The sequence below is a fragment of the Rutilus rutilus genome, assembly GCF_951802725.1.
Source record: "Rutilus rutilus genome assembly, chromosome: 6".
Classification (NCBI taxonomy): domain Eukaryota; kingdom Metazoa; phylum Chordata; class Actinopteri; order Cypriniformes; family Leuciscidae; genus Rutilus; species Rutilus rutilus.
Window position 1 is genome coordinate 1,073,649 of NC_140214.1, and position 15,000 is coordinate 1,088,648.

Genomic DNA, 15,000 nt, shown 5'->3' on the forward strand with positions numbered 1-15,000 from the left:
GTTTGTACTGTAGTGTAGTGTCCACTGGGAGTCTCAGACTGTGTGCGTGACAAAACATGTCATGATTGGTGAGGAGATAAAATCATAGATGTGGACATATAGGGGGTTTTTCAAACAAGGGGGTGGAAAAGTGTAAAGAAATGTAAAAAAAATAAAAATAAAATATTTTTTTAAATATATATGTATATATTTAGCCATTTATTTTAAACCAATGTGTTTATTTAAATAAAAGTGTTTTATTTATTTTAATCAAATGTATTTAGTTCGATTATTAAACTAAACTAACTAAATAAATACATTTCACTAAAATAAAAATAATGGAAAAAAAATACACATTTATTTAAATAAAAAAATAACACATTAGATTAAAATTAATTCCTATATAAAATAATACAATTTAAATGATAAATAAATACATTTAAATAAAAAATAACTACATGAATGAAACATTATTGATCAAATAAGTAAAACTTGATTTCATTAAATAAAAATAAGATTAAATTATCTGAAATAAAAAAATGTAAGATGTTAATTTATTATTTGTTTATTTAAATAGAATTGTTTTCATTTATTTTAATTATTCTTTATTTTAATCAGATTTATTTGTTTAATTGTTTATATTTTAATCAGATTTACTTAGTTTATTAAATAATTAAAATACATACCATTTTATTTAAATTAATAAATAATAAATTAACACATTTGATTAAAATAAATTTAGAAGGAATTCAATTTAAATAATAAATAAAAACATTTTATTTAAATAAAATTCAATTCATACAAATAAGAAAAGCAATGTAAGCAAATAAATAAATAAATTGATTAAAAAGGAAAATATAGAAAATGTTAAATAAATAGCAATTGATTAAATGATATGATAAAATTGAATAAATTCATATCTAACTTGCATCTATCATCAGTATAGAACTACAGACAGTAGGAAAAAAATACTTTAATATAATATAACTTAAAAAAATTATGATATAAAATGATGTTATTGCTGTTACTGTACACGGATAGATATGTTACACTTCCACAACATTCCTCCTGCGTCATAGCTGAGATCACGTGGTCTCGCGCGTCCGTACAGTGACGTGAGTTTGAATCCCCGGTCCCGCCCCGCGCGCGCGCGCTCCTCCCGGTTCCCGGCTCCCACCACTGAAGGATTACCGGAGACTCGAGCTACCCGTGGCCGCTGTCAGACGCTCCGCGAGCGGCGAGAGAAGAGCGCAAACCCCGGGGAGAGGAACGCGAGCGCCGCGGCACCCACGGTAACGTTCATGCGCGCGCGTTGTTTACGCACGCCTGTGAGTGACACATTTCCCCACAGATGCAGGAGTAAATCCGCTGAACGTTCTGGATGGAATAAATCTGTGCGTTGTTTTCGCTTCTTCAGTGGCGTTTGTGTTTAGAAGACGCGTTTGCATACATAACATCTGCGTGTTAAATATAAAATATATCCACGTATTAACGGAGCGATCGTTTCATATTAAGCATGTTTTATAAGGACACTTATTGATAGGCTGTATCCTGATTTCTGCGCTGTTAAAACACTAGTGATTTACCCAGAAATACTGAAAACATGAGATTTATAATGTATTATTGTTGTTATTTGTTTGACGCGTCGGTAAGTTCTCACGCGTTCGGAACGCTTGGTAGATTTGATCGCGTATGATCCGTTTTGATGTGGGAAAAGGCGAGTCTGATTGAAATGAAGCAAACTTGCACTGAATTCGGGTTTGACACACTACCAACTATATTAGCATTAACTAACAATAGCGTTCTGTTAATTACTTGCGTGCGTTCTGCAGTTTAAATGCTCGAGCTGATTCTGATTAGTTGTCAATGTTTGTATCGCTCGTCAGCTGAGAAAAGAAACATTCTGCAACATATTCTAATGCAAAGATGTTCCTCGTTGCAGCTGTGGTATGGACTTCCCTTTTAATTTATTATTTATTTTAATAAAATTGTAGTTATTTATTTGAATTATTATTTTAATCTAATTTATTTAGTTTTGTTTCATAATCGAACAACATAAATGTATTTGATTTAAAAAATAATTTAGAATAAATACAAATTTAATGATAAATAAATTTAAATAAAAAACTGTTTTTGTTTTATATATTGTTTATATATATATATATATATATATATATATATATATATATATATATATATATATATATATATATAAATAATAATAATTATTATTATTATTATTATTATTATTATTATATATTTTTTTATTTATTTTTTTATTAAATATATTTTTCTTTCTTTTTTTCTTTCTTTTTTTTTCTGCACACCATTTACCCTGACATAATGCATCATGTAAAAACTAGAAGTTATATGCTGCAAACACAAAAGATCAAACAAATGTAGCATGCTGTTCTGTTCATTCTTTGTTGATTTGACGAAGCATGCTCACAATGTAGAGAATGTTTCGAATGTTTAGTTTCTCACATTCCAAGAGTCACTTGTAGAATGGCGCTGATTGTAAATCAATATCCTGTATTGATCCAGAAGAAACATTGTCCTCGGATAGAATGTGTGAATGTGTACAGAACGTTTGTTGATTTTCAATGCATTTATTACGGGTCTGAGTGACGTTGGTTTAAGTGTTGATTGAAATTGACCTTTTGATTACCGGCACGATCTTTAACCACTATAGGCCAGGGTAACCTTATAGTTTCTGCAGGCTAGAATGATAATACCATAATCATGCTTTTATTCTGTAGTTTTTAAGCATTATAAAGTGATTTATTGTAGGGATGCACCGATATGAAAATGTTGGCCGATGATAATTCTTTATATTTGAAAGCCGATGACAGATATTTTGGCCGATAAATATAATTCCAATTTTTTTATACAATATTTGAGAGCCTGATTACAAAAACAAAAGTCTCCCCATTAAAATCTATGTCTTCAGCACAGAATTATGATGTTCTCACTCTAATTTGGTGTAGCCTTTATGACAGACGTGCGCTTTGAAGTGATTTCAATCATATTTCAAGCAATTCAAAACCATTATGGACATGGTGAACATGAAGGAAATAATCAATTATTTTTCGACTTTTAATATAATTTTCTTAGTGGGCCGATAATTATAGCATTAAAAATGAACATATATCGGCCGATACCGATATGGTGGCTGATATATTGTGCATTTCTAATTTATTGTCTGTCACTCAATGCATAGTGTATGTAGCTGGTTATCCCAATGAAGCGCTGTGTGAAATTGAATAATAAAAGGGATTAACACAAACTTCCCCGTGAACTCTGCATTATCTGGTCACAGCCGGCTCAGACTGCGTCTCCATTGCGTTTTTGATGGGAGTAAGTTTAAGCCGTTAAGAGGGTTTAACCCATCTGTGCCGAGTTAATGGACTGGTTTCAGCCCAGGGTGGGTCGAGTGTCTCCAGGTGCTTGGTTTACCCAGACTCGTTAAGAGCGACAGGATTTGGTAAAGGTTTTTCTTCCTGCATATTTCACAGCTCAGTGTGTCTCTGATTCATAAATTCCTGACATTTTCCAGAATGTTTACAGAGATGGGGGGGGTGGGGGGGTTTATTACAAGAGCAATAGTGTGAAAATAATTTTTTGAAGCGTTCAATAGCCTAAAATATGATTGGAGCACATTTTACAAGAAAATAGTATTTCAGCTGTTATATACTGTTTCAATTATTTGTGAAATTGACATGCAATTTCTGAGTCAAAATTGTTTCTATACCTTTTTTTCAGTGTAATTCTAGTAGTAATTGTTAAATAATTGATGTGAATTTTAATGTACAAACAGTTATGAATGTAGTTCCCTTTTAAATAAAAAGAGAGAAGGCAGTTATCAGCGAGAATGATTTTATATTGTTTAGACTAGAGATGCGCCAATACTGATAGCCGATTATTCAGAATGATATCTGCCGATACCGATTATTCAGAATGATATCTGCCGATTATTCAGAATGATATCTGCCGATTATTCAGAATGATATCTGCCGATACCGATTATTCAGAATGATATCTGCCGATTATTCAGAATGATATCTGCAGATACCGATTATTCAGAATGATATCTGCCGATACCGATTATTCAGAATGATATCTGCAGATACCGATTATTCAGAATGATATCTGCCGATTATTCAGAATGATATCTGCCGATGCCGATTATTCAGAATGATGTCTGCCGATAGTTTGATTTTCTTAAGGAAAATTCTCTCCTAACTAATGCTGTAAACTATACAGGGAACCTTTCATTTGGTTCATTACTATAATATTAGTGGTTAAAATGAACGGCAGAGTTATTATATTCAACTGCTGTTTATGTTCAGATATAATAATGAAGCTCAATTAAAAACTGTAATATTTGTAACTCAGGTAGTTTTCATAAACACTTGTAATCATGGCAGATTTATTCAAACAGAAAAAGCAAACATATATCATTAACAGTAAATAAGCTGTGAACTGGATAACTTTCCTGAAGTAATGTAATGTTAAGTTCACAAGCTGTTTTATTCATGCTTTAATGGTTAAACTGTTAACGCTTATTTGTCGCATTAACTTGTCTTTGGCAGCCATAAATTCCACATAAGAGAGATTTTATTCACACACTGTACGAGTTGCAGTCCCACATGTTTTTCCCACTTTTGTTTTGATTGACAGGATATAATTGGCCCTGATCATCAGCTGTTTTTAAACAATTGACTAATTCCAGATAATTGCTTTTGTCGGCCGATACATCCCTAACTTAGACGAGAGAGCAATGAAGAAACAAGGAGTCATGTGAAAAATACAGAACAGAATGTGAACCAAATAAGTCAAGATGAGTAAGAACTTTCTAATTACGTTCATTTTTATTAATGTTGCTGTTTATTTTTGACCCTTTACAAATCCATTCATTCATCCGTATGGGGCTTTATGTTTTTCTTCAGCTGAATATCAGTTCCAAGGTGATCCTCATTATAATCGCTGGTGTAATCGCAACACATCCACTGTACAATCCTCGTCGTTATTCACGGAGATACTCTCATTGTTTTATCTTCCTCTCAGAGAATATGATAGAAAAATCATCTTCTCTCTCGTTCTCTGATGTCGAGCAGATCTGGAGGGCCATTGGCTCGTTGTGCTCCTGCGGTTCAGTTTGACCTACATTTCTACATCAGGCCGTTGAAGTTCACAGAATGAGTCTGACAGAATGCAGTCGTGTAATTCCTGCAGTTTTCCACTGCCGCTCTCCAGAAACCCCAGGAGAATCCGCCGATGGTTTACATCACTGTCACGCCGCTGAAGATACCAGGGCTGTCAGAGATTAACACTCACTCATTATGAAGCAGAAGATAAAACATTTGCTTGGGTGTTCTGAGTGGTTGCTAGGGAGTTACTAGGTTTTTAGCTTTTTTCTGGTCCATTTGCTTGGGTGTTCTGAGTTGTTGCTAGGGGGTTACTAGGTTTTCAGTTGTTTTCTGGTCCATTTGCTTGGGTGTTCTGAGTTGTTGCTAGGGGGTTACTAGGATGTTACTAGGTTTTCAGCTGTTTTTTGGTCCATTTGCTTGGGTGTTCTGAGTTGTTGCTAGGGGGTTACTAGGGTGTTACTAGGTTATCAGTTGTTTTCTGGTCCATTTGCTTGGGTGTTCTGAGTTGTTGCTAGGGAGTTACTAGGGTGTTACTAGGTTATCAGTTGTTTTCTGGTCCATTTGCTTGGGTGTTCTGAGTTGTTGCTAGGGAGTTACTAGGGTGTTACTAGGTTTTCAGCTGTTTTCTGGTCCATTTGCTTGGGTGTTCTGAGTTGTTGCTAGGGAGTTACTAGGGTGTTACTAGGTTTTCAGCTGTTTTCTGGTCCATTTGCTTGGGTGTTCTGAGTGGTTGCTAGGGGTTTACTAGGTTGTTACTGTGTTTTCAGCTGTTTTCTGGTCCAGCAGGTGAAAATGGTGCATCTGATCACTTTAATCTCTCACATGATCTGAGGAATCATTCATGTCAATGCACTAATACTCTTAACTAGAGGTTTCAGTGTAGTGTTGTTTCCAAACTCCCCCGTCTGCGTCTGCATTGCTCAGTCAAAGATTGCTTGAGTTTTGCTATTTGTTGTCGAATCTTCAGCGACTGGTTGGCTTCACACTGATAAACATGGCAGCATTGCACATGTTGGACCGACTGAAGGAATGCCTGTCTGCTGTAGCACACTTTCAAGGGACCACGGCATGCAGTCTAAATGTGTTTCAGGACATTAAAGACTTGTGTACTTCAGGCATCACTGCTGTCGTGATTTGGTGCTTTCAAAAATACACCGATCCTAGGACAGTGCAAGAGTAAACATCAGGCTAAATATAAACTTATCTGTGGTCAGATACCCACACTGTGCATTCCAGTGAAGAAGCAATCCAGTCAGATTGTGAAATGCCCAGCCTGAATATATATGTATCCGTGTGGCATTTCAGTGTAACGGGCCATGACGACGGATCCAGGTTCGGAATCGGACGTCCCGCACACAGAAGCCAAACCGTCCCACCCCAAACAATTCCCAGCATCAGGACACGAAAGCCCGGACACACGGCACCAGGTGAGTCGGGTCAGCTCCAGCTTTCCTCATGTACTGTCAAAACAGCTGAAAAACTACATTTTATACTTGTATATTACTAATATTGGAATGCCGTGTGTCCATCAAAGTGTTGTTTTCCCAAGGCTAGCATATTTTTTCAATTGTTTTCAATGGGAGTGCTGTGTTTTTTTAAACGGCAGCAGCGTGACGAGGAGATGAGCGTCTATTTCATGCTGAACGCATGCCGTTTTTTTACCAGTCGGCGAGATTTGAAGAATGTTCAACTTTGGGTAAAACGCAGCGTTCATCACTGTCACTTTTTACCCAGCCGTCCAATCACAGTAGAGGAGGGGCAGGGCAAATACCACACTGAAAAAACCACCACATTCTGGTTGTACAATGACAAGCACATCTCAGTCAGCACGCTGATTGGCCATTGTGTTCACGCGCTCAACATATATGTCTCTGACTGGCCATTGCGTTCACGGGCTCAACATATATCTCTCTGATTGGCCATTGTGTTCACACGCTCAACATATATGTCTGTGATTGGCCATTGTGTTCACACGCTCAACATATATGTCTGTGATTGGCCATTGTGTTCACACGCTCAACATATATGTCTGTGATTGGCCATTGTGTTCACACGCTCAACATATATGTCTCTGATTGGCCATTGTGTTCACGGGCTCAACATATATGTCTCTGATTGGCCATTGTGTTCACATGCTCAACATATATGTCTCTGATTGGCCATTGTGTTCACACGCTCAACAGATATGTCTCTGATTGGCCATTGTGTTCACATGCTCAACATATATGTCTCTGATTGGCCATTGCGTTCACGGGCTCAACATATATCTCTCTGATTGGCCATTGTGTTCACACGCTCAACATATATGTCTGTGATTGGCCATTGTGTTCACACGCTCAACATATATGTCTGTGATTGGCCATTGTGTTCACACGCTCAACATATATGTCTGTGATTGGCCATTGTGTTCACACGCTCAACATATATGTCTCTGATTGGCCATTGTGTTCACGGGCTCAACATATATGTCTCTGATTGGCCATTGTGTTCACACGCTCAACATATATGTCTCTGATTGGCCATTGTGTTCACACGCTCAACATATATGTCTCTGATTGGCCATTGTGTTCACACGCTCAACAGATATGTCTGTGATTGGCCATTGTGTTCACACGCTCAACATATATGTCTCTGATTGGCCATTGTGTTCACACGCTCAACAGATAGGTCTCTGATTGGCCATTGTGTTCACATGCTCAACATATATGTCTCTGATTGGCCATTGTGTTCACACGCTCAACAGATATGTCTGTGATTGGCCATTGTGTTCACACACACTCAACATATATGTCTGTGATTGGCCATTGTGTTCACATGCTCAACGTCTCTGATTGGCCATTGTGTTCACACGCTCAACGTATATGTCTCTTATTGGCCATTGTGTTCACACACGCTCAACAGATAGGTCTCTGATTGGCCGTTGTGTTCACACACACTCAACATATATGTCTGTGATTGGCCATTGTGTTCACACGCTCAACGTCTCTGATTGGCCGTTGTGTTCACACGCTCAACAGATAGGTCTCTGATTGGCCATTGTGTTCACACGCTCAACATATATGTCTGTGATTGGCCATTGTGTTCACACGCTCAACATATATGTCTCTGATTGGCCATTGTGTTCACACGCTCAACATATATGTCTCTGATTGGCCATTGTGTTCACACGCTCAACAGATAGGTCTCTGATTGGCCATTGTGTTCACACGCTCAACATATATGTCTGTGATTGGCCATTGTGTTCACACGCTCAACATATATGTCTCTGATTGGCCATTGTGTTCACACGCTCAACATATATGTCTCTGATTGGCCATTGTGTTCACACACACTCAACATATATGTCTCTGATTGGCCATTGTGTTCACACACACTCAACATATATGTCTCTGATTGGCCATTGTGTTCACACACACTCAACATATATGTCTCTGCTGGAATCGTCACATTTGTTAAATTTCAGTTTCGTTTTGGTTACGAAGTGGGTACTTTTGACAACACTTGTCGACATTTTTATATTCAGAAACAAACCACTAAATCAGATACTAGTAACAGTTCTGTGGATATTCTGTATCTAAGACTAACATCTTGCACCAGCGCAAACCCTCTTTTGGCGTTAAAAACTACAGTTAAGATTTATTAAAGACACGCAATGAAATAAGCACTGATAATATTTTTTGCATTTGACCGTATTGCATATGCTTTTGTAAGAGTTTCCCTTTCAGATGCAAAATTTATGGAAATAGAGTTTTTAAATGTATACGGCGTATATACGAACCCTAACCCTAAGCCCGTCTAGGTCGGCCCATTGGCGGTATCCCATAGAACGGGTGAAGGTCTCTGTGTGTTACTGTCTTTCCTTTTACACAACACAACAATATTAAATGAAATACATTTTCTCATATGTATTACCTCGTTATTTCATCTGACTCCATAAATGAAAAAGGTTTTAATGATATCTGAGCATCATTAAATGTGAACGAATGTTTGATTATTCTTTTTAACTCTTTACTTATATTTTACCCGTTCATATTCGGAAGCTATGTCGCTCTGAGGTCCTCACGCCTTGTTTAACGCGGGTCTCACGATCACAAGCTCATCAGTTTTGGTCATTAAACAGAGGTAATTGGCTATATACCTGAGATCGGTCGTATTCACGCTTACACAATCAAAGATTCTTTGGTATAGCCCCCGTGGTTTCGCATACACTTGAATTTAACGTAACGTTTACTCCAGTAGAGGTAAGGCCACTACTACAGATATAAGTCGACCAACATTACCCCTCTTATAATAGCTTTGGGTTGGCCATGCCGTGGTTTCCCACGTACACTTATCTAAAGTAACATTAAATTAAAACAGAGACGAGACACACCCAGATTTAGGTTGGTCAAGCAGCATTTGCTGTTCTAAACGGAAATTCACTTCTTGTCTTTGCAAACCAAGTACAGTTGAATTAGTGCCGAATATTAGTCGTCACTAATCTGATGCAGACTTGCGGGAACTTATGAATCCGTTTAATCTACTTGGGAAAACAATTTCAGATTTAGTCAGAATAATTCAAATGTTTACAATTTATTACATCAGGTAAGTGTATCGTGCCAATTTCATAATCAGTTCAAAGATAATAAATACAAAACATCAAATGCTCTGGAATAAAGAGAGAAGATGCGAACCTGACATTAGAAAATACATGAGTGTCTTGCACATACTCCACATCACAGGCTAATTTGAGCTACAAATCGCCCTGAGCCTCTCGTTGTATTTCTGTATATAAACAGAAACTTCTTTCACATGGAAACATTTGCTTATAATGGGAATTTGCATACAGAGTTGACACCTTTTAGGCAGGATGCCATTTGCCTGGAAGACGAACCCTCCTCTGTGTGCCAGTTCTCTCTAAATTCTTAAGAACTTTATTACCTTTTGGTTTACTTCTTTGGTAATGAGACACCAGTCGCAGTGAGACATTTCAAATGATACCAAACATGTATAATACTGTATGACAATCATTCACATTAAACCATATAGATGTTTGGGTGAATATCTGGTGATCTCCGCGTGAGAGCGAGACAACATCAACAAACAAACCGGCATTTTCAAATTTCTCAGTTGTTACAGTAATGTATCTCTGAGTATACAGATGTAATCCCAGGGAGAGTTTCAGGATCTTTCTAGAAAGTAGGTAACAGAGATTATGTAACGTGATTTAATTATGAAAATCTATTCGTGGCAAAGCGCTGAAATAAACCTGCATGATGAAAATAGCAGCATCAGCCTCTGAAATGAAGCCGTGACATGAGACTGGTCGGTTATGAAATTATTCTGAATTAGGTCTGAATTATAAAAAAGAATTATAATAATTTGGTCATCTGTCTCTTTAAATGCTCACGCTTTTTGAAGCAGGATGAATGCTGATTGGCTGTCAACTCATCTTTGATCACCAAAATGACATGTAAACGTTTTTTGATAAAAAAAAATGTGTTCATGCCTTAAAATATCTTGAATGTAACGCGACACCCTTGCCTCATTTAGTATGTGTGGTTCTATGAATATGCAAATGGCCTCCACTCAGGCACAGAAACACCAGCGTTTTCAAACCTTTGAACTCTTAATAAACTCATTTTGCTGTGTTTCTGCAGAGCCAATCAGAAGTCAGACAGCAGGAGGAAGACTACATTTCCCAGAAGTCTTTGAGCAGCCGAGTGTCCTGGTCAGCGTTAGGCAGGAGCCACAGACTGAAGGCCATGGAGTGTAAGGTCACGCTTCTGGACGGCACGGACTACACCTGCACGCTGGAGGTGAGCATGATGGGAGCGAGTGCTCCAGGTTTGTTGGGCTTGAATAAGTGGATATAAATAATAATGTAAAAAAAATATATATATATAAAATAAAAAAGTTTAACTTCATGTACTAAAATAACTAAAACTGAAATACAAATTATTTGACTTTACATTTACATTTTACATTTAGTCATTTAGCAGACGCTTTTATCCAAAGCGACTTACAAATCAGGACTAAATTAAGCGAGTCATCATGAAGAGGCAAAAAACAACAACAACGCAAGAAGTGCTCAAAATACGAAGTTCAGGCATTATTCAGAGTAGCATAAGCATGATAAGTGAGGTTTTAAAGGGGAAAGGTTTTTTATTTTTATTATTTTTTTTTATTTTTTTTTTAACTTTTTTTTTATTATTATTTTTTTTTTTTTACTTTTTTTTTTACTTAACATTTAAAATGAAAACTATACAAATAAAATTCAAAATATTGATTAAAAACTACAGTATAATAGTTTCTCAATGATACTAAAATGACACTGGTTTGTAGACAAAAAAAAAATCATGTGATTTATTTAGAAATAAAACAACAAATATAGTATTATTGTAATACTCTTGTACTGTAAAATTGAAAAATATAATTTTTAATTAAAATAAAAATATTATTTGAAATTTGATTATCGCAAGTGCAATTTTATATTTTATTTCGATTAATCATTCATCCCTTCAGGTCCTTAAAAAGTCATAAAGTTGGATCAAATATAAGGTCATTAAAAGTCTTAAATATCATAAATAGTATGAGAAAAGTCTTATATAAAAGTATAATATCAAGAGATCTTAAAGTTGCGGAGGGAAAATCAGGAATCGTGATGAGGCTAAATATGATTATTAAATGATTCAGTGCAATAAATGTGAGCGTTACACGTTTCAAAGTAGAAATCACTGAATAGCCGCATTCAGTGTCTTTGATATACTGTTGTGTTGATGAGTTATGACAGTATAGTTTTATGTTTAAATGGTTTTAATATGCATGGCATGAGAACATTAGGTATAATTTGAAAGCTTGAATCCTGTGTTAACGGTTTTGACATTGTATGTGCATTGCCTTTCCACGTAAGCAGACTTTAAAGCAGACTTTGCAATAAACCTAAACCTCTAAAACTCTATTACACATTTACTTTCACTTCTTGCATCAACCCAAGCATGCAAGTTCAGATCTCTGCTGAGGAAGTTTAAGACCGAGGCGTGAAACGGCGTGTCGGGACACGTCCACACAGTGTGTGTGACTGCACTACAGAGTTGAAGAGCACACACAAACTTGTCACATCACAAGCACTTTTATTTTTAGCTTACTCTTATTTTGGCACGAGCAGAAGCGGTTGCATGAAGTACAGCATGCCAGAGCTGTGTGTGTGTGTGTTTACTGGAGGTTCAGTCACACACAGATGCACAAGAGAGTGTAAATAGAGGATTTTTTCAAATCAAAGCAGGGCGTCACTTTTGTTGGAGAGTTAACCTGTTAAACGGGTCCGATTGAGCTCATGTTCTTCTGTGTTTAGTGTGTAGTGTTGCTGTGTGATCATGAAGAAGCTCCAGTTCTTCTCTATATCAGAGTCAGTGTTTCTGAACTCCTGAAACGCCTCCACTGTAGTCTTGAGTTTCTCCCGGGAACGAACACGTCACAGTATTCCTCATTATAATAATTCATACGCAGAATAAAGGGGCGGGGTCTGGTTGAGTTAGTTAGTAGTGTGTTAAACTGGCGGTTATGGTAAGGGGCGGGACATTTCCCAAACACACTCGAAGCGCTCGACCAATCACAACACACTGCTCCAGCCGACCAATCAGAGCACAGTGTGCTTTTCAGAAGGAGGGGCTTCATAGAGACAGGAAGTAAACAGAGCGTTACTGACAGACTGGGAAGAGAGGAGCCGCAACAATGGAGAATATGAGGAAAAATAGGTATTAATCGCTAATCCACCATCATTGCGGTGGGTTAACTCTTTATTTACCAAATAAAACAAAGTGCAGAAAGATGACGAACTCTAACTTGTGCAAAAGTGAGATTTATTGCTTGTTCAGTTCAGGGATTCTCAAAGTTTTTTTGTCACATTAATATTTCAGTAATTTAACAGCACATAAGCATGCTCATGGTTATTTGTGGATTAATGGTCACGTGACATGCAGGTAAACCAATAAAATATTTTTATATATTTGAATATTAAGTATATAGAAATATATAGAAAAAAAAGTCAGTTTTTTTTCCGGTTCAAAAAAGTCAATTTCCATATTCATAGAACCACACATATTAAATGAGGCAAGGGTGTCGAGTTACATTCAAGATATTTAAGACATGAAGATTATTTTTTCAAGGAAAAAACGCTTAAATATGTCATTTTGGAGATCAACGATGAGTTTTAAGGGATGAAATGATTGAGTACAGGGGGACTTTTATTGTTATTTTATTGTTATGTGCTTCTCTTCAACGCCCTGCAGTTTCCTCGTTAACCCTCATTAATGAGTCTTTGTGTCTGTTTGTTGTCCACAGAAGCGAGCGAAAGGTCAGGAGCTGTTTGAGAAGGTTTGCGACCACCTGAATCTTCTGGAGAAGGATTATTTCGGGATTACGTACCGGGACGCTGAAAGCCCGAAGGTGTTTGTTTGCTCTTATTCCTCTGATTTCACGTCTCAGTTATTATTGTTTCAGTGACAAACCTCCTGTTTTTCCCACAGAACTGGCTGGACACGTCCAAGGAGATAAAGAAGCTGATCAGTAGTACGTCTTCTCCTGACGGATACGTTCATTTTCTCCATCCAAACGTCCTCAAGTTCTTACGAAAAGTTGTTTTTCATGTTTTTACAGCTGGTCCCTGGAACTTTGCCTTCAACGTGAAGTTTTATCCTCCCGATCCGGCGCAGCTTTCTGAGGACATCACCAGGTGTGTAGATAAAGTTCACTAAAACCATGAAAAACATAAACTTTAAGTGAAATTATATATTTAATTTCAGGGAGTTGCCAGGCATTTTCATGTGTTTAACTAAAAATGAATAAAAACTATGTATACATACAGAACTAATAAAAATTACTAAAAGTTTAACTAAAATTAGAATGAAAATCGAAGACACAAAAATAAAAACGAATTGAAAATATTAATTTATTATCAAATATTAAAAAAAAATTTTTTTTAATTTTTTTTCATTTAGTTTGACTTGATATTTTTAGTTTTACTGAAATAAAAACTGAAATAAAAATAAATACCCAGGAAACTGTATCACATTACAATAGGGTCTCATTTTTAACATTGTTTAACATATATTTTTCAATGTTAGTTAATAAAATTACATGTTAGTCCACAGTGCATTAACCAATGATGAAACATTTTGATTTAAACTTATTTTGTATTAGTAAATGTTGAAATTAACATTAACTTCATCTAATAAATGATGTAGAAGTATTGTTCATTGTTAGTTCATGTTATCTAATGTAGTTAATGTTAACAAATGAAACCTCAAAGTGTTACCAAATAATAAATAACAAAAAAATAAGAGAATTTTTTTTTAGTTTTTAGTAGTTTTACTAGTTTTAATTTAGTATTTAGTGTAGTAAAAATATAACTGAAATAAGAAATTAAGAATAGGGATGCACCGATGTGACTTTTTTTTTTACTGGTAATTCTTTACATTAGAAAGTTGATAACCAAAATATTGGCAGATAAATCTAAATCCTGAAAGCCCTAAAAATCTAAAGCCTGATTAGTTTACCTTGATGTAGTAAAACTAGAACTGAAATAAAAATAAAGAAAAACTACATAAACTTATTTAAAAAATAAAATAAAAACAATAACTAATAAAAATGACTAAAGATACACAATAAAAATACTAAAACTTTAACCTAAATGAAAATGGATAATGCAAAATTGGCGTGGTGTGGCGCAATGGATAAGACACATGCCTTTGGTGTGAGAGACCCGGGTTCGAATCCACTGTGAGACACCAATGTGTCCCTGAGCAAGACACTTAACCCCTAGTTGCTCCAGAGGCGTGCGACCTCTGACATATATAGCAATTGTAAGTCGCTTTGGATAAAAGCGTCAGAT

The 15,000-nt window shown here is 36.1% G+C and overlaps 1 protein-coding gene across 10 annotated transcripts in view; it reads left to right on the forward strand.

Moving 5' to 3' along the window:
- Window positions 1–15,000, forward strand: part of epb41l3b (erythrocyte membrane protein band 4.1-like 3b) — a 54,142-nt gene that overhangs the window by 9,137 nt on the left and 30,005 nt on the right. For 4 of the 10 annotated variants that reach the window (XM_084410787.1, XM_084410788.1, XM_084410791.1 and 1 more), the window contains exons 1-6: window positions 1,089–1,271; window positions 6,435–6,556; window positions 10,769–10,927; window positions 13,452–13,556; window positions 13,637–13,679; window positions 13,767–13,842. In XM_084410787.1, coding sequence (XP_084266913.1) covers window positions 6,446–6,556; window positions 10,769–10,927; window positions 13,452–13,556; window positions 13,637–13,679; window positions 13,767–13,842 — 494 coding nt within the window. In that variant the 5' untranslated portion in view covers window positions 1,089–1,271; window positions 6,435–6,445. Of the gene's footprint in view, window positions 1–1,088; window positions 1,272–6,434; window positions 6,557–10,768; window positions 10,928–13,451; window positions 13,557–13,636; window positions 13,680–13,766; window positions 13,843–15,000 lie in introns of those variants that run through there. The other 6 variants (XM_084410793.1, XM_084410789.1, XM_084410783.1 and 3 more) reach the window with 4 other exon arrangements.